The sequence below is a fragment of the Cyanistes caeruleus genome, chromosome 16, assembly GCF_971803275.1.
Source record: "Cyanistes caeruleus chromosome 16, bCyaCae1.hap1.1, whole genome shotgun sequence".
Classification (NCBI taxonomy): domain Eukaryota; kingdom Metazoa; phylum Chordata; class Aves; order Passeriformes; family Paridae; genus Cyanistes; species Cyanistes caeruleus.
Genome location: NC_141716.1, coordinates 15,615,821 through 15,643,588, shown reverse-complemented (window position 1 = coordinate 15,643,588; position 27,768 = coordinate 15,615,821). Strand labels below are relative to the sequence as shown.

The 27,768-nt window shown below is 51.7% G+C and overlaps 1 protein-coding gene across 2 annotated transcripts; it reads right to left on the bottom strand.

Moving 5' to 3' along the window:
- Positions 1-1,896: 1,896 nt before the first annotated feature.
- LOC111943896 (uncharacterized) lies at positions 1,897-26,274 on the bottom strand. Of its 2 annotated transcripts, XM_086853510.1 has the most exons (10): positions 25,863-26,274; positions 24,699-24,833; positions 24,284-24,422; positions 7,166-7,325; positions 6,288-6,591; positions 5,541-5,674; positions 4,383-4,694; positions 3,744-3,870; positions 3,183-3,357; positions 1,897-2,870 (listed from the first exon to the last, which is right to left on the bottom strand). In XM_086853510.1, exons 5-8 carry the CDS (start codon positions 6,451-6,453, stop codon positions 3,778-3,780), a joined length of 705 nt encoding a protein of 234 aa, XP_086709636.1. In that variant the 5' UTR covers positions 6,454-6,591; positions 7,166-7,325; positions 24,284-24,422; positions 24,699-24,833; positions 25,863-26,274; the 3' UTR covers positions 1,897-2,870; positions 3,183-3,357; positions 3,744-3,777. The 2 variants fall into 2 exon arrangements, with proteins under 2 accessions (XP_086709636.1, XP_086709635.1); XM_086853509.1 differs by lacking the exons at positions 24,284-24,422; positions 24,699-24,833; positions 25,863-26,274 and having other exon boundaries at positions 1,897-4,694; positions 7,166-7,589.
- Between the last annotated feature and the right edge of the window lie 1,494 nt (positions 26,275-27,768).

Here is a 27,768-nt window from a genome sequence, read left to right as displayed (position 1 = left end):
TGTCCCTGGTGAGAAAGACCTTGAGCTCCCTGGAAGAGCACAGGGAAGAGCACACTCAGACTGCATGCCTGCCCAGTCGCATCTAAGTGCTTCCCAGCCTGTCCCAGAGCGCAGCAATTCCAGCTGAGCTCTTCCTCCCCTTCTTGGGAATATTTTCAGCCCACTAGTTTGACAGCAGCACAAACAAACATGCTGGAATGTGTCTCATCATTTGTAAGGACACCAAAACGGGAGTTGCCCAGAGACCCATCCAACCTGGCCTTGAACACTCCCAGGGATCCAGTGGCAGCCACAGCTTCCCTGGGCATCATATGTCAGGGCCCCAGCACCCTGACAGGGCAGAATTCCCTGCAAATATCCCATCCATCCCTGCCCTGTCTCAGTGGGAAGCCATTTTCCCTCGTCCTGTCCTTGCAGGCCCCTGCCTTAAGTTGCTGTCCAGCTCTCTTGCAGGCCCTTCCTTCATGCATTGATAGGGCCTCTAAGAGCACCCTGGAACCTTCTCCCACCTGGACAACCCCAACTCTTGCCTCCTTTGCCCTTGGCACAGGTGCTCCAGCCCTTGGAGCATCTTCCTGTTATCCCCATGGCCTCTCCTAGGCCACTGGGGATCATCTCAGAAATGTCTGAGAGAAACCCCAGTTTGTCTCTGGGAAGCGCTGAGGCTGCACTGTAAATTAGGCTGAGGGGAAGGTGATGACCCTTGTTTGTGCCCATGGCCCCTCCCGTTGGACAAGGATGGAGGAGGAGATGTGGCTGTGCTCTGGGATGGCCAGGTGCCCCCCATTCCCTCCCAGGCCTGTCTCCACAGCAAGTGTTATAGATTTTATTAATTAACAAGAGTCGAGAAAGCCAATCAAAGACTTATTAATTGGAACAAGCAAAACAAAGAGGCAATGCAGCGCTGGGCGACAGGGGAACTCCGTCCTTCCAACTGCCGCGCTGACTGGGGTTCCGGTCGGTCCTTTTAAGCCGCTCACGAGCCTATCGTTGCAATTTTTCCGGAGTAATCTGCGCATGCTTTAAGGTTGTTGCCAGGGCATCTTCTGTTTCTCTTGGTTTCTGGAAAGTACCACTCTGGAAAGTACCACTCATACAAACGTATTAACCTTTACAAAAAGCTAACCACGAACATTGAACAAACAGACTTTAATGAACAAACATTTCCATTATAGTAACCACATCCTACTCAACAAGCAACATACTTTAATGAACAAACATATTTTATTACAGCAAGCACCAAAGCTGGTGGAGCTCTGGAACAGCAACTGTTAAACCCTTGCTATTCCCAGAGGGAAGCCTTCCCTGAGGCACAGCCCAGGCCCACCCAGGCCCCTGCAGGGCTTGGCACAAGGAGAGCAGTGGCTTTCTCACTCACCCGTCGCGTGTCCATCCACTCCTTGGCACGAGCACTGTCCAAAGTGCAGTGTCCAAAGGCCCTTGGCCTTCGCAGGGTTTAACCCCAGTGTCCAAAGGCCCTTGGCCTTTGCCGGGTCCTAACCCAAATATTCAAACGTTCTTGGCCTTTGCAGGGTCACTAGCACACGATCAAAGTGCTGTTGGCCGTCACAAGGTCCAAGCCCAAGCTGGGCAGCTGGGCAGGGACCTGGCTCATAACATGAGTTCCAAGTTGCTGCTCCAGGCAGCACCAGTTTTAAGGCTCAGCATTCTCAAGACCCACATGCTCTTCTGGGATACGATTAGTTCCTGAGTCACAGGAATTCTCCTGTCTTCTCTGACCAAGGGGAGATGTAAGAAAAATCCTAAAAAGTTTCTTGGTGTTTATAAATATTCACGGAAAGTAAAGCTTTGCCTTTAGGACAGCCACCTGAGGAGGAAAAATGGTGTTTCAGGGACTTTTCAAATTCCTACACAGAAATGCCTAGAGCTGCAGTGTTTAAGGCTCATTGTTGTAGTATGTTTATTCAGTTCTGTTAAAATTGTTAGTATTTCGTCTGTTTGATATGTTCCTGGTTGTCTCCCATTTACTGCTTTGGTTGGTTCCATTTGTCTGTTATGTAAACCCCTCCCAGTTTTTCTGAATGTTCCCCGTCAATCACCTTTACCCTGCCCCAGCTCCCCATCCATCCCTGTAAACCCCACCTCTCCTTCCAGCTCCTTCCATGTATGTCATCCCTTCCTCAAAACACTATTGGTTGTTATGTTGTATTCCCGCCTTCTTTGTATCCCCATTGGTCCCTGGTATTGTAACCTCCTCCCCTTACCCCTCCCTCCGCGAGCTCCCATTGGACCCTGGGCACTGTGGAGCCAGCCCAGAGCTCCGGGGCGGCCAAGAGCAGCGTCAGCTCATAAAATGGATTAAGAATCCTGAGACAGCCACAAGTGCATGTTTTTCCTGCTCTGCTCTCTGTTTCCGAAAATATCACTAGGTCTTCTAGGCAGAAGAAAAGTCTTGCTGCTTACATCAAAGATTCCTCACTAGGAACAGACCTTTAAGAACCAAATGGGTCTGCTTGGAAGAGCTTTGGCAGGTGTTTTTTGCCCTCATCTTTGATAGTGTTTGTCTGTGTCCTAGGGAGGATTTCTGTGCCCCAGTTGACAGGAACTGCCTTCTGAGCAGGGCACAAATCCTCTGTGCACAAGAGCTGCACCTGCCTTCTCCAGAGCCTGTCTCTCCAGAGACTGATGGCCCAAGGATGTCCCTGCCAAGTTAAGATTCAGAGACTGATGCAGCTTCAAGTCTCTGCTTCCACAAGAGCAGCTTTGGGCTCCTTGAGCACAGCTGCAAAGGAGCAGGACAGCTCCTGGTGAAGGTCTGACAGCTCCTGGCTGGTCCTTGAACAGCTCTCAATGTAGTTCTGCTGGTGGTGCTGTCGGTCTCGGGCCAGCTGTGACTGCAGCAGGGACACCTGAAAGAGGCACAAGGCCCGGCTCAGACAAGCCCACGCTGGCAGCAGCATCCACAGCCCCACGGTACCGGCTGTCAGGGCAGACACAGCCTCCAACTGCAGCCCTCACCAACACTCTGCCCTCGGGGAAGGGGAAAGGAACAGGCTCCCAGACTGGCCCTGAACAGAGCTCAGATGATCAACAAGTCCAGTCCAAGGCTGCCAAACCCTTCCCACGTACATCCCTCAGCCCCCACAGGTCTAGCAGAGCAAGTTCCAACAGCAGTGAGGAACCCAACTCTCATTTCCAAAGGACACATTTGGGCCACTGACCCCTTTCTCCACAGGCTGTGCATCAGCAGGAGGGCTACTGCTGCTCCCCTGAGCTGCTGGAGCTTCTTTCAGAAGTTGACCTATTTTGCTGCTCAGACTTGGAGACACTGAACGTAAAGGACTCTGGGGGGAACGCTCTCCTAAAAGTTCTGATTCTTCTTCCTTCACGTTCCACCTGCACATTGGATGGGAGAAAGGTCACAGAAACCTGTCAGCAAACATGGAGCAAAAGAACCTCTGGACATCAATGCAAGATCTCTGCTCTGAGAGCCTGAATTGCACCAGACAACACTGGGAGCAAAAAGCTCTCGCTGGGGGCTGCGCAAGAGAGGCCAGGGTGTGTCCAGGGACACGGGGCCAGGGAGGGAGACAGTGCAGTGAAGGCACCTTTGAGAAAGCCATGGGCTGCCGCAAGAGACAGAACAAACAGAAGGCTGTGCCTGCAGCAGGGACAGGGAGAGGCAAGGAAACAAGCAGGGCACTGCAAAGCACTGCCTGGGCAAACGTGCTGTGCTCCAGAGGAGCCTGAGGCTCCGTGGAGGCACAGAAAGCCCATTTTACGTGCTCAAAAGTTCTCCTGGGCTCAGTGGTTCATTCAGGCATCATCTGCTGATGCAAGCGGTTGCTGAGGTTCCAGCCTGCTCTGTGAGACAAGTAACAGCTGCTCCTCTTGTGCTCCAACAGCCTGCTGGGGATTCAGAGGGGAGATGATTGCCTTATTTCAAACACCACAAGAGCTGTCCCTCAGAAATCTCCATCTTGGCAAGCATCCTCGAGGCACCAGCAGTGCAGCTGCTGCTGCTCACATCTCTTGGTACAAAACTCTGCTGGGTTTAGTCCATTGCCCTGCTCACCTGCTCCATTCCCTCCCACACCAAATCCAAATCCCCACGTGTTGCCATGATCTTGTGTGAGCACAGGAGAAGCAGCTCCCCATGCCCAGCATTTGGCCTGCAGCTGATCTGAGCAGCAAACTCCAGAGCTGTAGCAGTCATTCTGGGCATGCCAGGAAACAATCTGCCAGTCAATGGTCTCTGGCTGGGGCCAGGCAGACAGACAAGGCTGCCTGCCGCAGCCTGGGCTGCTTTGGCCAAGCAGGCCTGGACTCACAGGGATATAGAGTCCCACTTCTTTATGGGAAATATCACTGGAATCCTTCAGGGACATTGGAGTGGACTGAAGGTCAGTGCCTGTGCCTACCTGGAGATGAGACTGGCCCATGCCGTTGTCAGGAGATTTTCTCTGCAGGATTACAAAGTTTTTCTTCAGAGTCCCTTTGTCCATTTCACTCTTCCTCAGTGCAGCACTCAGGAGTTGAACATTCTCTGTCCCTTTGATTTCTTCTCTTCCTCTCTTCTTCAAGGCAGCAGCAGTCCCGTGGTCCAACTCTTCTTGCATGTCTTCCCTCTCCACTTCCAATTCCTGGGTTATCTTCTTCCCTCTTTGGATGTCAGGTGCACCCATGTTGTTTTCCACGTCTCTCAGCTGCTGGTGGTAAAATTCCCGTTCATGCTTCCAAAACAGGGAGAAGAAGACTCACTCATTGCCTCCCTTGGTTTGCTTCTCACACCAGATCTGGACTCCTGCTGCAGGGGCAGGCACGTGCTGCCCCCTCTCTCTCTGCCTCTCGGGCTGCTGCAGACCTTGGCTGGGTCCCCCCTTGACGCTGCCTCTTTCCCAGCTCGCTCAGCCCATCCCAGCTTCCTTTCTGCCCGTCCCCGACCTCTGGCAGCTCCACTCCCGTGTTCCTTTGGGCACGAGCTGCCAGAACTGCAGCCAGGATTTCAAGTCAATGCTAAGCAGGATTTAGGCAGTGCCATGAGGATGTGCTCTCCATCAGGAAGGAGGAGCAAACACCCTCAGCATTTCATTCCAAGGCCTTGGGGCAACAGGAGTGGTTTTCCAACACTCCTGTGTAGAGTTTCCATGGCAGCATCCCCGAGAGCCCCACTGCCCTCTCTTGCAGCACCAATGGCCAGATCAGTCATTCCCTGCTGCCACTCAGGACGAGTTCTCCCCTTGCAGGCACACGTCCTGATCTGCATCAGCACTTGGCTTTCCTCTCTTCTCTCCCCACTGTCCCCAATTTGGACACCAGAAATTGCCCAAACCATGCAATGTCAATGGAGACAGTGTGGACATGGAGAACTAAAGCTTCCAGGGCACAGAACTCCAGCATGGAGGAAAATCAGCAGCCTCAGTGCTAACTGGCTTTGACATGGCTACAACATCATTTCCTCCGTGTTCAGAAGAATGCAATTAGGAAAGTTAAACTGGAAAAAGGTGCTCCTTAGAACTGGTAACACAAGGTGCAAACATAGCTAGGAAATGGCCCTTTGTGGCATCTGCCATTCTCACCAGCACATCCTGCCTTTCCTTCTCCTGGCTCTCCAGTTTCCTCTGCAGTGATGCCACCTCCTGACGAACAGTCACAGCCTCTTCCTTCAAGGCAGTTTCTAGAGAGGTCTTCTGCTGTTCTGCCCTCCATATTGCTGCAGGAGGGAAGGGGAAAGAGAAGGGAGAAAGCAAAGCAAAGTAAACTGATGGGCACCCTGCAGAGACAACAGCACTGTCTTCTCTGCCTGCCGAGGTTTGCCAGGCCTTAAGCCCACAAGAGCTTCCAAAAGTGAGAGAAATGAAGGAAATTTCCAGGCAGAGAAAAAAGCAGGAATGGCAGGGGCAAGGTTCAGAGGAATAGCAAAGTGTGTTTGCTCTTGGCCTTGTGCTGAGTGAGCAATCCAAGAGAGACAAAGCAGCAGGGATGCCTGTGCAGCCCTGCTCCAGAGAGGCCAATAGCCTGGAGGCTTTGACAGGGCCTGAAATTTGGGGGAATTGAGCTGAGGCATCCAGCTTCAGCTGCTTAGCACAGACACAGCACCTGAAAGGCACCAGCTGTGTATGGGATCAGCCACAGCAGAGCCAGTTGGCACCGCCAGCCACAGCATCATCCTTGAGATAAACTTTGACTGGCGCCTGGATGGATAAGTCTCGTGCTGGTTGTTTTTCCTGTCTGCCATCTCTGGGCAAAGGCCTTTACCTCTGCATGGGATCAGAGATCCCCGCTGGTGGAACAGGATGGGGCAATGGATGGGAGAGAAGTTGTACCTTGCTGAGTTTCCTCCAACAGTGTCTGCAGCTCCTGATTGCAGGCCTTGATTTGGTTGTTGTCAGCCTGAGCCATCCTCAGCTCCATCTCCATGGCCTCACAGTGTGTGGCCATGGCCTCTGCTCTTTCCTCAGAGCTCTGGAGCCTCAGACGCAGCTCAGACATCTCAACCTGCAGCACATGCACAGCGTCCCTCAAGCTCTGTTCTCCTGCTTGGGACTTTTCCAGCTCCTGCAGCAGTTCCTTCTCTCGAGTGTCCTGCTGAGCTGCCTTCTCTGTCACTGCATCCTGCAGGGCCTGGATCTGGAAGATGGATGCAGAGAGCCTCAGGGACTGGGCTGCTCCTGAGGCAGCAGAGCGGGCAGTAGGGAGAGCATTGAAGGACAAAAGACTTCAGGTAGAAATACACCAGAAACAGAAGGTGCAGAACCAAGGATTCCAGTAGAGACAAAGGTAGAGAAAACAGGGGAAGGGAGGCAAGGGGCACCCTTGAGGCTGCAGCTCTGAACACAGGCTGAACTGGCTGTGGTGGAAGTGCCCTGCCCAGCCTGCCATAGCCACGTCTGTGTCCCCACATTGCTCAGTGCCTGGCACAGGCACCAATCCTGTCAGGGACAGCACTGCTAACAGAGGGACAGAGAAGCTCCAGAGGAGTGTGCTGCTGCTTCTCCTCCCACATTTCCTGCTGGGACCCAGGAAAGAATGGGGGAAAACTTTGGCAGCAGACACCAGATCCAGCCTTGGCCTGAGGGTGCAGCAGCAGCAGCAGGCCTGGGAAGAACATGTGGATGCTGCTGGGAGGGGAAAGAGGTTGGGACTAGCATGCCAAAGGTGGTGTTGTGTGTCCCTGGAAAAGAGGATGGAGTGCCCAGCTTACCTGGGTGTTGAGCTGCTTCAGTTGTCCTGCACAAATTGAAGAGAGTTGTTCGGCCTGCTGAAGAGCAGAATGAAACTGAGACAGCTCATTGTTCAGCACCTGGTTCCTTTCTTCCAGTGATCTGAGGCACAGGGTCTTTTCCTCCAGAGACAGAATCAGCCTAGAAAGGAAGCATGCAACTCATTACTATATGCGATCACATTTTATAAATTCTTAAGATTTGCTCCACCTCGGAGAAAACTGCTCTGTCCGATGAGGCTCTGCAAACTGATGCTGCCTGGTGCAGGAACTTGGAACTCATGAGCTGGGTCCCTGCCCAGCTGCCCAGCAGGGTTGTGTGGACATGGGGGAGGCAGGGCTGGTGCCTGGGCCAGCAGGGAGCAGGGATGAGGCGAGAGCCGGGGAGGGCCTCTCCAACAGTCCCTGCAATGTTGGGACTCAGACCGTGGCAACCGTCAACAGTCCATGAAATGTTGGGGGTTGCACCCTGGAAACAATCAACAGCTCTTGGCTATTTGGGTTTGGACCATGGAGCTGTCAACAGCTTGTGACCATTGGGGCTTGGACCTTGCAACGGCCAACAGCACTTTGATCGTGTTTGATCGCTATTGACCCTGCAAAGGCCAAGAACCTTTGGAGATTGGGGTTTGGACCCTGCAAAGGCCAAGGGCCTTTAGATACTGGGGTTTGGACCCTGCAAAGTCAAACTCCATTGGACATTGAGGTTTAGACTTTGCAAATGCCAAGGCCCTTTAGGCACTGAGAGTTAAACCCTGCGAAGGCCAAGGGTGTTTGAACATAAAGGGTTAAACCCTGCGAAGGCCAAGGGCCTTTGGACACTGCACTTTGGACAGTGCTCGTGCCAAGGAGCGGATGGACACGCGACGGGTGAGTGAGAAAGCCACTGCTCTCCTTGTGCCAAGCCCTGCAGGGGCCTGGGTGGGCCTGGGCTGTGCCTCAGGGAAGGCTTCCCTCTGGGAATAGCAAGGGTTTAACAGTTGCTGTTCCAGAGCTCCAGCAGCTTTGGTGCTTGCTGTGGGGACAGGCCTGGGAGGGAATGGGGGGCACCTGGCCATGACAGAGCACAGCCACATCTCCTCCTCCATCCTTGTCCAACCAGAGGCCATGGGCACAAACAAGGGTCATCACCTTCCCCTCAGCCTAATTTACAGTGCAGACTCAGCACTTCCCAGAGACAAACTGGGGTTTCTCTCAGACATTTCTGAGATGATCCCCAGTGGCCTAGGAGAGGCCATGGGGATAACAGGAAGATGCTCCAAGGGCTGGAGCACCTGTGCCAAGGGCAAAGGAGGCAAGAGTTGGGGTTGTCCAGGTGGGAGAAGGTTCCAGGGTGCTCTTAGAGGCCCTATCAATGCATGAAGGAAGGGCCTGCAAGAGAGCTGGACAGCAACTTAAGGCAGGGGCCTGCAAGGACAGGACGAGGGAAAATGGCTTCCCACTGAGACAGGGCAGGGATGGATGGGATATTTGCAGGGAATTCTGCCCTGTCAGGGTGCTGGGGCCCTGGCATAAGATGCCCAGGGAAGCTGTGGCTGCCACTGGATCCCTGGGAGTGTTCAAGGCCAGGTTGGATGGGTCTCTGGGCAACTCCTGTTTTGGTGTCCTTACAAATGATGAGACACATTCCAGCATGTTTGTTTGTGCTTCTGTCAAACTAGTGGGCTGAAAATATTCCCAAGAAGGGGAGGAAGAGCTCAGCTGGAATTGCTGCGCTCTGGGACAGGCTGGGAAGCACTTAGATGCGACTGGGCAGGCATGCAGTCTGAGTGTGCTCTTCCCTGTGCTCTTCCAGGGAGCTCGAGGTCTTTCTCACCAGGGACAATCCTCCCGAGCCCCTGAGGTGAGTAAACTGTGCTGAGCTGGCTGGGATTTTGAAACTGAATGGACACTGGTTCTTGTGGGATCAGAAGAGGCATCTCAGTGGTCCTTTGGAATAGGAAGAGAATGCCTGACTAACAGCTGGATGTGGACTTTCAGGCACTGACAGACGACAGTGACAGCATGGCCCATTCCATCGTCTGCACTGACAATCCTGGCAGCATCCTCTCAACTCTGACATCCACGGATAAACAGGATCCCTTTGCATTGCTTCGGGAAGTCTCAGGGAATTGTGGGCCCTTGCAGGAACGTATTGGTCAAATGGACGAGGAAACCCAAACGGTCACAAGCCGCTATCAGCAGATGGAAGATCTGATAGAAGAAATCAGAGGGTGAACATTTCCTCCTCCTCCTCCTCGTCCTCCTCTTGCATTCCAGATGCAATCTGCTTCCAGGTCTGGGAGTTCAGAGGTTCCTGGGTGAAGAAATCACCTGCCCTACCATGTGTGGCTCTTGAGCATAGTCCTGTCAGAGTTTTTCATGCTCTACTGTGACTCCTAAGGCTGTGTGGGAGATGCACAGCCATGTTGGAATAGAAGACTCCTTCTTCTCACCATACTGCTTCCCTGAATTCTGTTCTTTGCGTGCCCCTGCCCAGCCACTGCTTCTCACTGAAGGAAGGCAAAATCCTGCCTTCCTTTCCCTTTGCCTCTGGAGGATTTCCTTGGGAGGGAAAGAGCAAGGTCTTCCTTAGCCCACTGCCCCCTGCTCCAGCCTGGAGTGCTGGAAATGGGATTGGTGACTCTTGAGGCCTCTTTGTTCTTCTGACTGAGCCTTGTCTCTGCAGTTTCTGCGAAAACGTTGAGAAGTCCAGGGAAAAGCTGCAGCAATGCATGGGAATCCCAGAGCCAGGAGCCTTGTGGCTGCGTCAAAGGAACACCGAGCAGCAGAAGGAAACGTCACCCCAGGTGGAAAAGGCCCAGCAGCAGGACAGGATGGAGGTTGGTTTTGAAAATGAGACTGGCTTTCCCTTGAAAACTTGTCTTGGCCCTTCTTGTACAGTGGAGGCTGCACTGGAGGGAGAAGACCCCTCATTGCAGAGCAAGCTGGAAGTCAAGAGGCAGACACTGGAGGAATTGCAGCTTCAGAGGGATCTGCTGGAGCAAAGGAGGGATGATGTCACCATGGCTCTGGACACCTCATTGCTAGGTAGCACCTGTGGGAGTGGGAGTTGTGCCAGCCAGATCAGCCCAGATGCTGTTTCTGGCAGAAGAAGACAGGGACACTGCTGTGGACAGCTGCCTCAAAATGGCACACACCATCACTGAGGAAGGGCTCAAGGTGTACCTTGTCCTGTTTCCAGGTTTCCCAGGAGCAAGAGTCATCGAGCAGGGCTCTGGAGCAGCTGCGCCAGCAATCCTCTGGCCAAGGGCAACCACTGGCCCAGGTGCACAGAGAGAAGGAGCTGCTGGGCCAGGAGAAGGCTGCCCTTAAGGGACGACTGACAGCTATGGAGCAGCAGCGACAAGAGCTAGCAAGCAGATGGCAGAGACCAGGTAAAGGCAGCCTTTCAGATGTTTCTACATTCCACGGACATAAAATAGAAGTGTCTCAAAAAACAAAAAAGTCACAATATGAAGGTTATTTTTCTGACATCTAAAGCCAATAAAGCTCTCATGAGCCTTGGGCTCCTGTTTGTGCTGCCAAGCACATTCCTGTGGGAAGTCAAAAGCAAGCCACCCAGCCCTGAATTGAGTAGTAGTTAAAGCATGCAGAGGTTGAGTGAAACCTCATGTTTCTCTTAGGTTTGGTTCCTTATTCTGGGCATTGAACATCCCTCATTTGTTACCAAGTAGCTTGACATGATCTTGATCTTCAGAACTGAAGCCCCATCTTGAGCATTCCAGGCTCTTACCTGGGGACGTTGGGAGTGTTTTGTTCTAGAAGGGGAAGTCCTGTATGTTTTCCCTTGTTGCTTGCTGCCATTGTGGGTGAAGCCAGAGGCTCCTGCTGAAAGTCTTGAGGCTTTCTGCTTCCAAGCCCACTCTTGAGAAGTGTGGGCCAGGTGCTAGGGCTGGTTAGACAGCAGCAGGGAAAGCTCTATGGAATCCTCAATGACCTCTGGGGATTCTTGCTAATTGTTGATGGGCATCCACCTGCCAAACCACCGAGGTCCCTTTGCATGGTCCCTCTCACTCTGTAAAGAAGGACAAGCCAATTGGGCTACTGCCTGTTTAGCCAACAACACTAAAATAATGGTGGCAAGCCTACTCCTTGACCTTGCAAGAGTTTAAACAGCAGTCTCTGCATTTAGGGTGTTGGTATTTTTTACAAGTGCTGCCATGTCCTTGAGATTTTTCTGCATCATGCCAAGTAGCTCTGAAGTCTCTTAAATACACAGTGTCTGTAAAATGATGTAACTTTATGTCCATTTTCAAGAGCATTAAAAAGTCAGGAGTTGGGCAGGACAAGAGTCTGTCCTGTCCCCCTGCAGAGCAGCTTGCAAGTGCTGATGACAGAAGGGCTGTGAGCAGAGGCTGAGACTTTGCTCGTCAGCCCATCCTGTCTGGGCACAGCTCCCCAGTGTCATAGGTCAGGAACAGCAAGTGAAGCTTTGGCTGTTGAGGTCAAGTTGGGCTGGGCTGTGTGTGCTGTGCCAGGCCATAAGGAAGGCCAGGGCACTCCCTCAGAGGGCCCTGCTTTGCTATGGAAATGGCACAAAAGTGCCTTCTCTGGACGAGTTTCCATGTGACCCATTTTCCATAGTGATGTGTGGGGATCTTGAGCCTCGTTGTCCTGGAATAACCAGCTGTGGGTGTCAGGAGCAAGCAGCTCATGTCTCTCTGTATTTGCAACTTGTAGGTCAGCAAAGGAGAGCCTGGAATCCAGCCTGTCTGCTGCTCAGCAGCAGATATCTCAGCTGGAGATGAGCAGGGACCATCTGGAGGCTCAAGTGCTCAGAGTCACGCAGGCCAAGGCAGTGGTAGAAGGTGAGGACCTCGTGTGCTTTGTTTGTGGTGCCACCCCTGCTGAGAAAAGCTAAGCACCCTGTAAAGCCACCTCTGTCCACAGGGCTTCTGAGGAGTGGTGGGGCTGGAGGCACTGAAAGGGCCTGAGGTCAGTAAAGTCAGTAAAGACTCTGACTCCTGCTGTTGGTGATGTTTGCAGGACAAGTGAAATTCCTGCAACAAGAGCTGGAAGCAGAGAGAGCTGTCAGGACATTGTTTCTGGAGTGCAGAAACCTCCCCTCCTCAGGCAAGTGAACATGAAAGGCACCGTGCTGAGATGCTGGAACAATGGCAAGAAGAGAAGGCAAAGAGAGAGCGGGAACACGAGAAGGTGCTGCTTGAGCTGAGGCAGAAAGTTGCCACCCTGCAGGTCTAACAAGATGAACAAATTAGATTTGAAAAAGCCAAGCGACAGGTAATGGTTCTGAAGGGAGAACTGGTGATTTTTTGCAAGGCTGGAGCTGTGGAGATGGCAGGCTATGGGGGCTGTGTGGAGCATGTCCTCCATGTCCTCTCCATTGAATTTGGGCAGGTGAAAGGTGATCGGGTCTGTCTTTGGGACCAGGAATGAGCCCTCTCACAGGAAGCCAGGCAGAAACATCAGCTTTAAGTTGAGATTTTTTTGCTGCTCTTGTGTTCTGTTTTTCTAAGACATACCTCAGAGTTTCTTCACTGTTCTCTTACCACTCCCCTTCTGGTGTGTGCTGGTAGGTGTTCAGTGCCAAAGTGAGATTGTAGGACTTTTGTGGGCACAGGGAGTGTGAAGCAGAAATGCTGACAAGGATGAGAAAAATCTATTTAACGACTCATTCAGTATTTCTGAAGAGGAACCCAGAGATGTCTTCTGGGCTGTGTTTTAAGTCACTTCCTGGGCAGCTATGGCTCCCCGGGGCAGACAGTGGCCCAGGGGAGCAGCAGCCAAGTGCTCTGAGGGCGCGTGAGCCCATCCGTCTTTGCCTCTTGCCACACAGATGTTGCAGGCAAGTGTGAAACCCTCTGCTCTTTGCTTCTGTGCAGGTGCTGCAGGAAGAGCAGAATGAGAAGAGGGCTTTAACAGAGACACTGCTCCAAACTCGAGGAGAGCTCAGCCAAGCGTGCCAGCAGGTCCAGCAGCTCAGGCAGGAGGTGAAAGAGCAGCAAGAGAAGGGACAGGTAAGTCTGAGTAGGCAGGGGATGGAGTGCAGGGCAGGGACAAGGGCACAAAAGGCAGCTCCTGGGAGTGAGGAGGCAAGGGCTGCCTCAGGCTGTGGGAGCACAGAGCCTGGTAAGCTCCAGAGCTCAGGCCCAGGAAGGAGGGCTTGCAGTGCAAGCAGAGCTGGGTCGAGAAGCCACAAGAAGTGGCTGAAGGAATGGGATTTGGAGACAGCAAGTGCAAAAATCTGAGCCTGAGGGCAGGTCTCAGGAAGTCACTCTGCATTTTGTAGCCAGACCATCAAGGCAAAGCTGCAAGCTGAGCTGCAGGAAGCTCACAATGAAATGCTGGTAAGTGCAGAGGAGGCACAAGGAAGAACTTCAGGGCATCAGAGAGAGGACATGAATGTCCTCTTTGAGCAGAGGGATGCTCTACAAAAGCAGGTGAGTGAAACAGCAGTGGCACTGCAGTCAGCCAGGGAGGACTCTGTGGCCTTCTTGCTTTTCCATGGCAGAGCAGCAGCTGATGGAGTGATCCCTGGGGCTGCCTCATGCTGTGGGGGCTCCATGGCAGCTGCTCTGAAGGACACTCAGTGCTCTGCTGAATCTCAGCTGCTGCCCCCTGGACAGCTGGGCATGAAATGAAAAGTGGGATTAATTTGGCGGCTGTTTTGTCCTGCCTGGTTATTTCCTCGTCTTCGAGGAGGTCGCTTAGCGCAGCTGATGTTAAATTGGCCTCTTTTACTACCCAGCACTCAAATTAGCCTAATTCACCGAGGGCTTGAGCAGCGGCCAACCAAGGTAGAAAAACTGACACTGCTACCCGTTTTAGCTTGCTCCAATGGAAAATTTCCGAGTTGCAGTCTGGATCTAAGTCATCCAGGCTGCGCTTCCTGATGGTCGAATTATTCTTTTGACTCCAATTTTCAATTTGGGTTGTGTTGGGCGAAAACAGGGACAACCGGCCCAATGTGCACGGCCCTCCGAGAAGGCGAGAGGGGATGCCTGCCCATGCCCGATCTCCACAAATTAAGAACAAACCTTTGGGCAACCGAAGAGGGGTAGGATGGAGGGTTGAGGGCATCTTTACGTGAGCAATATGCTGGCACCACTTTGCCGCCTGGAATTGTTGGTTCACTTGCTCAACTTTGGGGTACGGTGCAGGGTCAGAAGGGTAATAACTAAAATGAATGCAAAACGATGCTGGGAAGGAATCTAAAAGATCAAACTCCTGGGACTCAACGGTCTCCCGCTCCAGCGTGGCCTGCCAGTCTCTCCAAAGGAGGAGGGGGTTCTTGACAGGCTTTTTAATTTTATACACTGGCGCAGAACGAACGACACGCTGAGCCGGCTTACCCGGTTGGCATCTTGAACTAAACTAGTAAGGGAGTCAGGAAATTCTTCAGGTTTCAAAGGGATCCCCACCAGGCATGTTGTCATTGGGTTTCCCGCTGCTCCGGTGGAAAGACACAGCTCATCCCGCTGCAGGGACTTTGCCAGCATTACCCATACATTTTGTTTGGGTTGAGGCACGATCCACCCCTCTGGCTGGGCCGCCATCAGCAAAACACCGAAGATGACTATGGTGATTTTCGGGGTTGTCATCTTTCCCCCGGGATGGCTCCCTCTGGAACAAAACATACGAAAAGCATAACTTTAACTGAAAAAGGTAGGTGGACATAACAAAAAGGGGTTTGGGTTGTTTCCTCCTCCTCTTCAGGATGGGGGATGGCTCATCCGGACGCGACGTCATTGACATCCTCGACCCTATCTGGTGGCCTGCTTGGATGTCTGGGGACATAAGGTTTCACCCATCTTTGTGGGATCCACCTTAGTCCCTGGGGCGAGGATACGCAAGCGTACCCCTGCCCCCAGGTCACCAGATCGAAAGGACCCAAGATCTTCTGGGTCTCAGGGTCCCGGACCAGCACTGGAGGGCGCTGCTGCAACTGGTAACTCTTGGTGGTCTTGAAATGCCGGGCCACTGGAGGGTTAGGGTCCTGCTCGGAACAGTTGAGAAAGTTTAGCGTGTAAAGGGCTTTGTACAACCGCTCTTGTGGCATGCAGCCCTTCACAGTCTCCCTTTGGTGAGAAAGGACACGCTTGAGCGACTGATGGGCTTGCTCAACGATTGCTTGGCCTGTGGGGGAGTGTGGGATGCCTCTCTTATGTTCCACTCCCCACTCCTGCAGGAATTCCTCCAGTTTCCTGGAGGTGTATGCTGGGCCATTGTCTGTTTTTATTTCTTTGGGGACCCCCAGTACAGAGAAAGCCTGCATTAGGTGCTTACAGACATGCTCGGCTTTCTCTCCTGTGTGGGCAGAAGTAAAGACAGCACCCGAGAAGGTATCGATGGAAAGGTGTACGAACCGAAACCTGCCAAACTCAGGGACGTGTGTTACGTCCATCTGCCACACTTCGCAGCTCCCCAGACCTCGAGGGTTGACCCCCGATCCCAGGGAGGGCATTGCGGTGGATTGGCAGTGTGGGCATGTGGCCACAATGGCTCTGGCTTGATCCCGCCACAGGTGGAATTGGCGGACTAAACCAGGCACATTTTGGTGAAACATTTGATGACTCAGCTTGGCTTGCTGGAACACGTCAGGTAGCTGAGCCATTGAAACGGGGGTAGCAAGGGAATCCGCTATTCTATTCCCCTCAGCTACCGGGCCAGGGAGTTCCGTGTGTGACCTCACATGCATTACAAAGAAAGGCTGCTTCCTGTGGGAAACAGTGTAAATTAGTTTCGAAAGCAGCTCAAACAGCTTTGGATTTGAGACCTCCTTAAGAGCTGCATGTTCAGCTCTTGCAACCACCCCTGCCACATAGGCCGAATCTGTAACCAAATTGAAAGGTTCAGAAAACCTCTCAAAGGCTCTAACGACTGCATCCAACTCAGCAACTTGCGGAGATCCCTCTACATATTTAACATCTGTTTCCCACTGCTGAGTTTGAGGATCCATCCAAGTCACAACTGACTTGTGGGATGCTCCAGATGCGTCGGTAAAAACAGTCAGAGCTTTGAGGGGCTTTCTGCTCCGAACTTCTTTCGGAATCACATTAAATTTTGCATTAAAAAATTTATGTGCAGGGGCGTGGACCGAAATCTGTCCACTATAACTATCTAATGCAATTTGGAGGGTCTCATTCTCCTGGAACAATTGGTGGAACATTTCCTTTGTCAGCTTATCTGGAGACGCTTCGTCCTGAGACAAGCTGACAGGCACCCGAATGCACGCGAAATCACACCCGGCCATCTCCCAAAGCCTAGCCCGAGCTCTCCTGATGAGCTGAGCCATCAGTTCTTGTGGCCGGGTGACACTTTTGGACCGCTGGTGGCTCAGGAAAACCCACTCTATGATCAAGAGCGGGTCCCTAGAACCCTGGTCCCATTGGAAGATGAGCCCGCACAAGTGTGGCAGTCTTCCTAAAACGAATTAGAAAGGCAGGCTTGGTTCATATCGATGCGCCTGTCTTTCGACCAAGGCATCTTGTACCTTCTCTAGTGTTTCCCTCGCCTCTGGGGTCAGGGTCCTGGGAGAACTAAGCTCCTTCTCCCCCTTCAAAAGTACGAAGAGGGGGGCTAGGTCTTCTGTGGTGAGGCCCAGCCAAGGCCTGACCCAGTTCAAGGTCCCGCACAGAGAGTGGAGGTCCGCCAAAGTCTTCGGATTGCTGTTGATGGCCAATTTTTGAGGCACAATGGTCCTCTCAGCGATCCGCAGACCCAGATACTTCCAGGGTGGCATCCTTTGAACTTTATCCTCCTGAAGTTGAAAACCTGCAGATGTTAAAACTTTAACCACTCGGTCAAGAGAGCGTGTAAGTAAATCGTCATGGGGGGCGCACACTAGGACATCATCCATGTAGTGATGGATGATGACCTCCCCCATTTTGGCACGTACGGGAGACAGCAATGAGGAGACATACCACTGGCAGATAGTCGGCAAGTTCTTCATGCCCTGGGGCAATACCCGCCAGTGGAACCTCCTCATTGGGGCTTCTCGGTTAAGGGTAGGCACCGAGAAGGCAAACCGTGGGGCATCTTCAGGGTGTAGAGGAATTTGAAAGAAGCAATCTTTGATGTCAATTATAGCCAAATTCCAATTTCGGGGGAGCATGGTTGGGGTAGGCATCCCTGGTTGAAGGGGCCCCATGTCTACAATGATTTTATTTATCGCACGTAGATCGTGGAGGAGTCGCCACTTGTCTTTCCCCGGCTTACGAATGACAAAAACCGGAGAATTCCAAGGGCTCGTTGTTTCTACAATGTTACCCTTCGCCAATTGCTCCTCCACGAGCTCATTGAGCACCCTTAATTTATCCTTTCTGAGCAGCCACTGATCAATCCAGACTGCTTCATCTGTGATCCAATCCAGCTTCTGGAAGGGGCGCTCTACAGTGGCTGCCACTAAAAATCCTGAGGGGTTTTCGGGATTTCAATTCTTGCCCCCCATTGGGACATGAGGTCCCTCCCCCACAAGGGAACCTGAAAGTCTGAAACGAATGGGCGCAAGTTTGCCAATTGCCCATCCGGTCCCGTAATTTGCACCACGCTCTTTGATACTCGAGCCAATTGGGTGCCCCCTATACCCTGTATTTTCCCTGCCACGGGTTGCAACTCCCAAAGTGACGGCCATCTCCTTTCGGGGATGATCGTCACATCCGCCCCCGTGTCAAGCAGACCCTTCATGTTTACAAATTCTGCACCCTGCTTGACGTTGCAATCTATGATTGGTTTGTCTTCACCCACCACCTCTGCCCAGTAGACGCCTGGTGCATGGTTGTCTACTGGGATCCGTTCTGGAACTGGAATAACTTGGGCAATAATCTGCCCCTTTGGTAGAAAGTATGGTGGGTGAATGCAGCGTGCCAGGAGAATGAGGTTCTCCGGACCACCTGGGAAGGTGATCGGAGAAATCTCAATCTCCGGGGGTGTGTATTTTGTGTCCCCGATGGCGATAAACTTACAGTCGTGTCCATTCTCTGGCTGGTTCTCCTCCAGTGGGTCCACAGCTACCACCATCCAGTGCTGGGACCGGAAGAGGATGTCTTTGACGGTGATAAGGTGTTGCGTCCGGTAAATTTGCCACGTCCGATGTTTCTTTCCCCCCGCCTCCGTGATACCTGCCCCATTTTTTGCATCACGCGGGGCAGGTTCGCGCCGCGCTCTCAGTTTTTTTGTTTTTTATTAGCTGTTCCCTCCAGTACCCTCTCCCCAGATCCATTTCCCACGAGCCCCTGGCGTGGGTGGGCGGTGGGGCAGTCCCTCGCCATGTGACCCAGTTGTCCACATCGGTAACACTGAGTGGTTCTCGCCGGTGGAAGGATGAACTGGCCCGATGGGTGTTGGGTCACTGCCGCTGTTGGTGTTCTCCTGGCCGCCTGTGGTGGTGGTGGTACCCTGGATGCCCCCACTAATGGAACTTTCTTCTCACAAGCATCAATGAGGACGTCCAAGGTTGGCGGTGGATACATGGGCAAACTAAAAATAACCTGTTTGCAGATGTCATTACAGTTTGCCTTAGCCATTTCTAAGACAAGCTGTTCTTGTAGCTCAGGTTTATCAACTTGTCTTTCTATTTGTTCCTGTAAACGGTTAACAAACACAGTAAATGGCTCATTGGGGAACTGCTTAATATTCGAGAAGTTGGTCAGGGGTTCCCCCCCTGGCAGGATGTTAAATACTTTCTCTGCAGCCTCCGTGATCTTAATTAAGACACGCCGGGGTAAAACCCTTGCCTGTTCTTCTGGCTTCCCCCAATTCCCTTCACCGCACAAGTGATCTATCGAGAGGGGGTTTTCGTCCGCGTCAACCGCGGACTCCTCGCTGCGCAACAGCTCAGGAAGGATGGCCTCTAACGACTTCTTCCACCTCTGTTACCACAGCCTATAATCAGTTGGGGAAAGGAGGCAGGCAAACAACTCTTTTAAATCGTGGGGGACCAACTCATTCGCGGAGAAGGTGGCCTTTAATAAACCCTTAAAATATTCACTTCTCCTGCCGAACTCTTTCTGGGCTTTGCACAGCTCCCTCTTTGTCTGGAAGGAGAAGGGTTCCCATTCTCGGTACCTCCCTCCCCTTCCTCTAAAACTGACCGGTGCGGCAAAGGGAATCACTACCTGTTCCGGGTTCTGGTCTTCAGGCCTGTCACTTCTGGTCCCCGAAGCGTGGGAACTGGATGGGACAGTGTGGGAACCAGGAGGAGGGGCGTGGGAACCAGAAGCCGGAAGAGGCGGGGCTGGAGGACCGACTGAGGAGGAGGGTTGGAGGGAGGAGCAGTAGCCGGAAGGGGTGGGGTTTTGGGAGGTCACACTTTGGGGACACGCCCCCGAGGAGGAGGAACCACCCAAGGAGAAGTGGGAGGAGTCAGGGTAGGATGGAAGGGAGGGGCTAGGGAGGAAGGGGTTGGTCATTGAGGGAAGAAAGGGGTTCTGGGAAGAAGGAGCACAAGGGGGGGGTCCGACCATGCGGTCCCTGCCATCTTGTGCCCCTTGGAGGCCATTTTGAGGGTCAGGCAGGGCACTGGGAGACATAGGGGAACACTGGGGATAAGGGAAAATAGGGGATCCAGGGTTCTGGGAAAGTAACTGGGGATCATTAGCTTTATTAAACTGGGGATTTACAACTTGGAAAGGGGATAACTTTGGATGGTCAACTGGGGAAGTAGGGGAATGGGTAAGAGCTCCGACAGCTTGGCCAGGGCTACCGGGGCAAGGGTTCTGAGGGAGGCTTGGGGAGCCAGGGAGACTGCTGCCGACTTCGGAGCCCTGCGTTCTACAGGTAGCTCCGCAAGTCTCCCCCAGCTTAGGAACGAGGGATGAGGAGCATGGGGATGGGGAAACAGGGGAAACTGAAGAAACTGGGGAAGGCTGCGTTGGCTGTCTCTGCATCCCCTTTTTTTCAATCAAGACAGTCCAGATTAAAATGAAAAGTGGGATTAATTTGGCGGCTGTTTTGTCCCCCTGAACCACTAAAGCCGTTAATTTAGACCCAACAGAATTCCAAAATGACACGGAGCTAACATTTTCACGGGACACATGGGGAAAATGCAGGAACAGCCAACGTACCAGCCTTTTAACCAACCCACGCGAAAAATTATGATTCCCACCCTCAAGGATTCCCACAACTTGGAGGAAAATCCCCCTCTGCGGAGCCGACAATCGCGCACCCATCTCTCACACCCCCGGCTCCGCAGTCTCACCACCCCCCAACGGCAAACGAGAACTTAAAGAACTAAAAATAAGGGTCTGGACCCAAACCACACACCTCCCCCCAGGGGAGTCACACCACACACAAAGGGGCTCACACACACGCCCCCCCCCCCCTTTTTCCCCCACCTGGGAAAACTTACCAGGTCCAGACACTGGCCGTGGGAGATGTCCAAAGCCCCAGGAGCGGTCCCTTGTGCGCTGAGAGATTGTCGCCTCTTTCCCCGGGAGCGCTGCCGGACAAAAACCGGCCTGCTGCAACCGAGGTAGCTGCCGCCCAAGAGTCTTTATAAATCCAGAAGGACACGACTCCTCCGGGGGTCTCCACGGGCTGTAGAGGCCCCACGTTGGGCGCCAGCTGACGCTGCCCGCTGCAGCCCTTCACACCTGGGCTAGCTCTGCTCACTGGCCACTGGCAGCGCCAGGAGTGGGGAACGGTCTGGGAGCTGTTTTCCCCAGACCGAACATTCAGAGCCTCTCTGCCACTCAAGACTCTGCGGGTCTTGGCGTCGTGGGCTTCAGTGAGGAGATGGAGGAGACTCAGAGTTCAAGCAGCTTTCCAGGAACAGGATTTATTGAGGGAAAGGAGCAGTGACAGGACGAGGGCTAGAAAGGCACACGAGGACCCAAGGACTCTGAGCCCCGAGCATTTCTGTGCGCTCCAATTTAAAGAGGGGAGGGTACAAACCAAGGACCAATGGGAATACAGTATGGGAGGAGTCGGGAAGAGGGTTCACAATACTAGGAGCCAATAGGGGTAACATTTGGGAGGGGCGGCAGTTGCAAAGCCAATGGGGCTTCAAGTAGGGGATGGAAGGCAGGGAACTTGCTGGAACAAAGGGTTGGGTTTACATTGAATGACAGGGACCAGGGGCAGACTAAAGGTGATGGGCAAGGAAGGTTCAGGAAAAAGGGGAGGGGTTTACAAAAACTGACAGGAGGGCAAAACCATTACAGAATCATAGGGGAATAACAACAGGAACAAACCATTTACCTGATAATCAGAACAGAATAAACAGACTGCAACAGTGGCACTGGAAAATTTTGAATTGCAGGCTTCCGTGAATGTCCTAGAGAGGGAAAGAGACAGGTAAATGAAAGCCTGTGGGACTCTGCAATGTGGTGAATGCATTCCCTCTTTGCCATCTTTGCACCTACCTGGGGCTCTGGCAGCATTTCCTAAGTGGCAGATTCTGAACTCTCCATGAAGACACATCTCATTATCTGTATGTTGTGTTCATTCTCTAATATTTTAAGCCTTCACTTGGAGTTTTTCTGAAGACAAAGGCTTTTGGGGTAGCTCTTTCCCTCTAGGGAGTGTTGTGCTGTTAGGTTAGGTTAGGTTAGGTTAGGTTAGGTTAGGTTAGGTTAGGTGGGTGTGTTAACAGTGCTGGAGCTGCAGTGTAAGGAGCTGGATACATCCATCAGCTCCACCTTGGCTGCTGTAACTTGAAGCCTTTGGGATCTGATCAGCCTGGCATCTGATGCCTTTGCTGGGCAGAACCTTCTTAAGGCCCTGAGTGCTGATCAAGCCCAGATTGCCCTGGGAGGCACCCAAGAAACAAGAATGTTTCTTGAAAGAAATTGGCCAGGAGACAAGACTCCTGTTTGATGCCTTTAATTAGGATTCAGCTCTTGGGGTGGGGGGCCCGAGGGCTTGTTTGCACCATGGCCGTTCCCACACTGGCAGCTCCAAGGAGGAGGCACAATTCAGCTTTGCAGCACACACTGCAGAGCTGGGGCTTCCGTCCTCATGAGAGTAGCCAGAAGGCCTGTTGTTCTGGCTCGTTGTCTAGGGGTGTCAGTCCTTTCCAGTCCTCATAGGTCATGGTGATGCAGGAAGATGGTTTCTAAGCAGCCTTAGGTGATGCAGGGAGATGATCTTAGCTTGCTAGAATATGTTTCCTTGTCCTTTTATTCCTCTGTTAGCTCATTGTTTTGGTGTCTTGCATGCCTTAGTTTGCGTATTACTTGGTTGCACAGCTTCCTGGGAGTTTCTTTGTTCTAGTGTGGCACAGCAACCATGGGAGTTGTCTCCTTCTGTGGCATACCTTTCTAATGGGTTGCTTTTGTTAGTTTAATTTAGCCCCCATGGGAGCAGCTCTGTTACAGTAGTAGCAGGGAAGGAAGGGAAAGGTACAGGAATGTCTCATAAGAACCTTTCAAACACTTCAGAACCTGGTACGTAATTAACATTACTAATAACCATCGGAGTAAACAAGGGGTACAAGGTTTACAAATGGGATAAGAACGTTAACTGTACGTAACTAAACACAGTATTTTAACTGGGATGGATTTCTTGAGAGATTTTATTCATGATATCTCTGGTGCATTGCTCCTGAAAAAATGCACCCCACCCCCCCCCCCGCCCCGGTGCCTGGAGGGGCTCAAGCAGGGTCCCTGCCACCCTCCACACTCACAGGTGTTACTGACTGTGCAAAGAATGCAAGAAACCAGAGCAGGGTTAGGGGGGCTCCTCCAGCTGATCAAGTCAAGCCAGTCTTCAGTGCCACAGGATTCTTCTTCCAAGAAGACAAAGGAAAGGCAGAGCACTCTTGCTTGCCTGGAGGTTTCTGCATCTTCCATCAGCTTGAGCTCCAAGCCTCTGTTGCCACTTCTGCCTTGGGCCTTTGTTCCTCCAGCTGAAAGTAGGATGGGTGCTGGTAAATCTCAGGGAACTTCCCAGACGTCCCCTGGCTGTAGGGTGCTGCTCCTCCCACCTGGACATACAAGATGGGGGAAGGAAATGTCTCTTCCATGTTGACCAAACCTCTTCCCCTTGGAGCCTGGTTAGTCAGAAGAAAATTCTTCCTCTCCCCTAATGTCTTCATTGCAGGACTTTGTTAGGTTTGTATTCACTTTCCCAGCTCAAATAGAAGGTAGGCCATGAAGGCAGGAACTCCCTGTTCATTCAGGAACAAAAGCAGAGTGGGCACATGCTGGGCTGTGACTGCAGGGGGAACAAACAGCCAAGTTGTTTAGACAATCCTCATCGGACAGAGCTGTTTTCTCAGAGGTGGTGCAAGTCCTAGGAGTTTATAAAATGTGATGCCATTAGTAATGAGTTGCATGCTTCCTTTCTAGGCTGATTCTGTCTCTGGAGGAAAAGAGCATGGATCTCAGAATGCTGGAACAAAGGAACCAGGTGCTGAACAATGAGCTGTCTCAGTTTCATTCTGCTCTTCAGCAGGCCGAACAACTCTCTTCAATTTGTGCAGGACAACTGAAGCAGCTCAACACCCAGGTAAGCTGGGCACTCCATCCTCTTCTCCAGGGACAGATAACACCACCTTTGGCATGCTAGTCCCAACCTCTTTCCCCTCCCAGCAGCATCCACATGTTCTTCCCAGGCCTGCTGCTGCTGCTGCACCCTCAGGCCAAGGCTGGATCTGGTGTCTGCTGCCAAAGTTTTCCCCCATTCTTTCCTGGGTCCCAGCAGGAAATCTGGGAGCAGAAGCAGCAGCACACTCCTCTGGAGCTTCTCTGTCCCTCTGTTAGCAGTGCTGTCCCTGACAGGATTGGTGCCTGTGCCAGGCACTGAGCAATGTGGGGACACAGACGTGGCTATGGCAGGCTGGGCAGGGCACTTCCACCACAGCCAGTTCAGCCCGTGTTCAGAGCTGCAGCCTCAAGGGTGCCCCTTGCCTCCCTTCCCCTGTTTTCTCTACCTTTGTCTCCACTGGAATCCTTGGTTCCACTGGAATGCCCTGGAATCCTGCACAGGCGTCCCAGCTGCTTTGTCTCTCTTGGATTGCTCACTCTGCACAAGGCCAAGAGCAAACACACTTTGCTATTCCTCCGAACCTTGCCCCTGCCATTCCTGCTTTTTTCTCTGCTTGGAAGATTCCTTCACTTCTGTCAGCTTTGGAAGATTTTGTGGGCTTAAGACCAGGCAAACCCAGTCAGGCAGAGAAGACAGTGCTGTTGTCACTTTGCAGAGCCTCCCTCATCTCAAGGAGGACATTCATCTCCTCTCTGATGCCTTGGAGTTCTTCCTTGTGCCTTCTATGCACTGTAAGCATTTCATTGTGGGCTTCCTGCAGCTCAGCTTGCAGCTTTGCCTTGATGGTCTGGCTACAAAATGCAGAGTGACTTCCTGGGACCTGCCCTCAGGCTCAGATTTTTGCACTTGCTGTCTCCAAATCCCATTCCTTCAGCCACTTCTTGTGGCTTCTCAATGCAGCTCTGCTTGCACTGCAAGGCCTCCTTCCTGGGCCTGAGCTCTGGGGCTTACCAGGCTCTGTGCTCCCACAGCCTGAGGCAGCCCTTGCCTCCTCACTCCCAGGAGCTGCCTTTTGTGCCCTTGTCCCTGCCCTGCACTCCATTCCCTGCCTACTCAGACTTACCTGTCCCTTCTCTTGCTGCTCTTTCACCTCCTGCCTGAGCTGCTGGACCTGCTGGCACGCTTGGCTGAGCTGTCCCCGAGTTTGGAGCAGTGTCTCTGTTAAAGCCCTCTTCTCATTCTGCTCTTCCTGCAGTACCTGCACAGAAGCAAAGAGCAGAGGGTTTCACACTTGCCTGCAACATCTGTGTGGCAAGAGGCAAGGACGGATGGGCTCACGCGCCCTCAGAGCACTTGGCTGCTGCTCCCCTGGGCCACTGTCTGCCCCGGGGAGCCACAGCTGCCCAGGAAGTGACTTAAAACACAGCCCAGAAGACATCTCTGGGTTCCTCTTCAGAAATACTCCAGATGAATCGTTAAATAGATTTTTCTCATCCTTGTCAGCATTTCTGCTTCACACTCCCTGTGCCCACAAAAGTCCTATGTCGTGGTTTTAATCCAATTACTAAGAAAATTACTTATTTCTTGCTGTGAGATATGGATTAGAACAAGAGCAAAACAGGCATAAAACTTAAAAGGAAAAAAAAAAAACGTTTATTGACAAACTACAATAATAAGAACACCAGAATAAACTTCCAGAAAAACCTTTTCATCCCCTATTCACCCACTATTCCCTTGTTCACATGACAACAGAGACAAAAACTTTGGAACTTTGATGGTTAAAACAGTCCCAATTCTTGCTACAGTCTTTTCACCAGTCGTAGTAGAGAAACAGAAGTTTCTTCCTGTTAATTTATGGAGTTTCTCACAAGAAAACTATTTTTGTTATAGTTTTCCATTGCCCTAATGTTAGCTGCCCAGAGCTGCTATTATTAGAGCTCACTCCTCCCATTTTCACATCACTCTGAAGTGTGTATGGGCCATGAGTCTAGGGATAGCATTTTTAAGGATAAGTTATTCAAAGGCAAAAAAGTCTTCTTCATCTGTTTCTGTGAGCTTCACTAGAAAACAGTTTTCTCATTGCCTCTCAAGGCTTCAAATCTCCCAGCACTTCACTATACCATAATTACTCTATATTTTACTCCAATTTACACTTTGAACCCTATTATTCCTCCCTAGATACTGTATCATGAATTAAAGGAGTTCTTTTCAGGACTTCATTGTCCATCTCCATAGTTTTAACAGAAAGATATTTCAGCTTAATGAAAGCATCTTCTTAATTCTCTACCTCTTCTGAAGCTTCTTTTCTTTCCTGTCACTGGTAGTTTATAAAGTCTCTTTTCATGTTGATCACTCTCTTTTTCTCTCTCTGGATAAAAAGATTAATCCGCAAGTCTCATCTGGGTAATGAAAGAGTTAAAATCTTGCCCAGGCTTTTGTAGATGGTTCGGTGATCTCTGCTGAACAGGAGCTGGAGCCGTCTGCGATGGGAAGTTCTTCATAGCTGCTCTGGAGAGTGTGGTCGCTGTCTCTGCTTGCTGCAGGTCCAGAGCCTCTCTCCTTCTTCACTCAGCAGTTTCTAGTGAATTTAGTTACAGCAAAACCTGCAGCCGAGCCAGAGATCGGCCTGGCCCGGCCCGGGCCCGAGGAAAACCTTCCCCAGGCCCCCCCATCTCCCGGGCAGGAGACGCGGCAGGCCCGGCCCCGGCCCCGCCCGGCCGCATGGCCTGGGCAGGGAACGGGAGGCCTGGAGCTCCGCCACCCTTCACAGCCAGGAAACAAAGAGAGCCCAGAGAGCTCTGCTTTTACACTTTAAGGTAGGGTTCACAAGTTGATCCCACTTTTCAATGGCCTAAACTGCTGTCAATTCTCAGCAATGACCGATAATTGGTCAGGAGAAAAGACTCCAGGCAGTTCCCAGCAACTCCAACTCCCTTAAAGGTAAAGTAACTCCATGACACCCAGCTTGAGGAAATGAATGCAGAAGGAGGTGCAGAGTTGTTCAGAGAAGGTTTGGTGAAGATAAAACTAAGATAAAAAAGAGATTTGCTGCTTCTTTCTACCAAACTTCCAGTGTTTGGTGTGTTTGCAAAGCCCCTGCTTTGGTCAAGTGGCACATGACCATTTTCTCTCTCTCAAGATGGGTGCACAGGGGAAAGAGGTGCCTGTGTGGAAAATCTTGACATTTCCTGCAAAACAGTGAATTGCCTGGGTGTAAAAATAAACATCATAAACATAAACATAATATTATAATAGTTAATAATAATAATAATAATAATAATAATAATAATCCTACTAATAATAATAATAATAATATTAATAATAATAATAATGATGGCAGGGTGGAGGCAAGGGCAGCCCTGCCCTGGGGAATCAGCTCCTAAATGCCCTGGATGCAGGTGTTTGGGGAAGGCTGGGGGGTCTGCAGTTTGGCCCTGTGGGACAGAGGGATGGAGTTCCCATGCCTGGGCAGTCCAGGGGAGGATGATCCAGAGCCTCATGGCTCTTGTCAAGTCTCTGTGTGAGGCAGATTTCCCCCAAGACCTCACTCCAGCCTTCCAGAAAGCAAATAGTTCTGTGTTCTGCTTCCCCAAACCTGTGTCTCCTCATCTGCTCCACCCTCTGAGTGCACTCACAGCCTGGCCAAAAAGAATTAAAAGTTTTTTGTGGCTGGCAATTCAAAAACTATGAAAGCTCACAGACAAATTCTGTGGGGTTGGTTGGAAAGACAGAGTGAGTTTTGGAGGGTCTTTGTTCTCTTTGCTCTTCATCTGCACAAGTCTTCACACTTTCCATTACAAGTCCCAGCCAGAGCTCCTGCTGGGGGAAGGAAAAGCTCCATAGCCATGAAGTGGAGCATTCCCTTCATTCCAGCAGCCCCTCATTGACCAGGAACTCCACAGGTCACCGTGAGGCAGTTCATAGCCAGATTTCACCAGGAGTAATTCATAACCAGGAAAAGGCATCCCTGGGACTCCCAGAACTCCTGAATAGTTCATTATCCAAGGCACAATGCCTTCTGAGCATCCTCCTAGCAGGGAGGCTCCCATGTGGATACACCAAAATCCTCTCCAGCATTCCCCAGCAAGGAATCCCTCAGCTGGCATCTGCTCATTGCTGCAATAGCTGAAATTTAATTTGATCGTAATAATTAAACCTCCAAATAACAGCTTTCACATGCCAGCTGAACCATT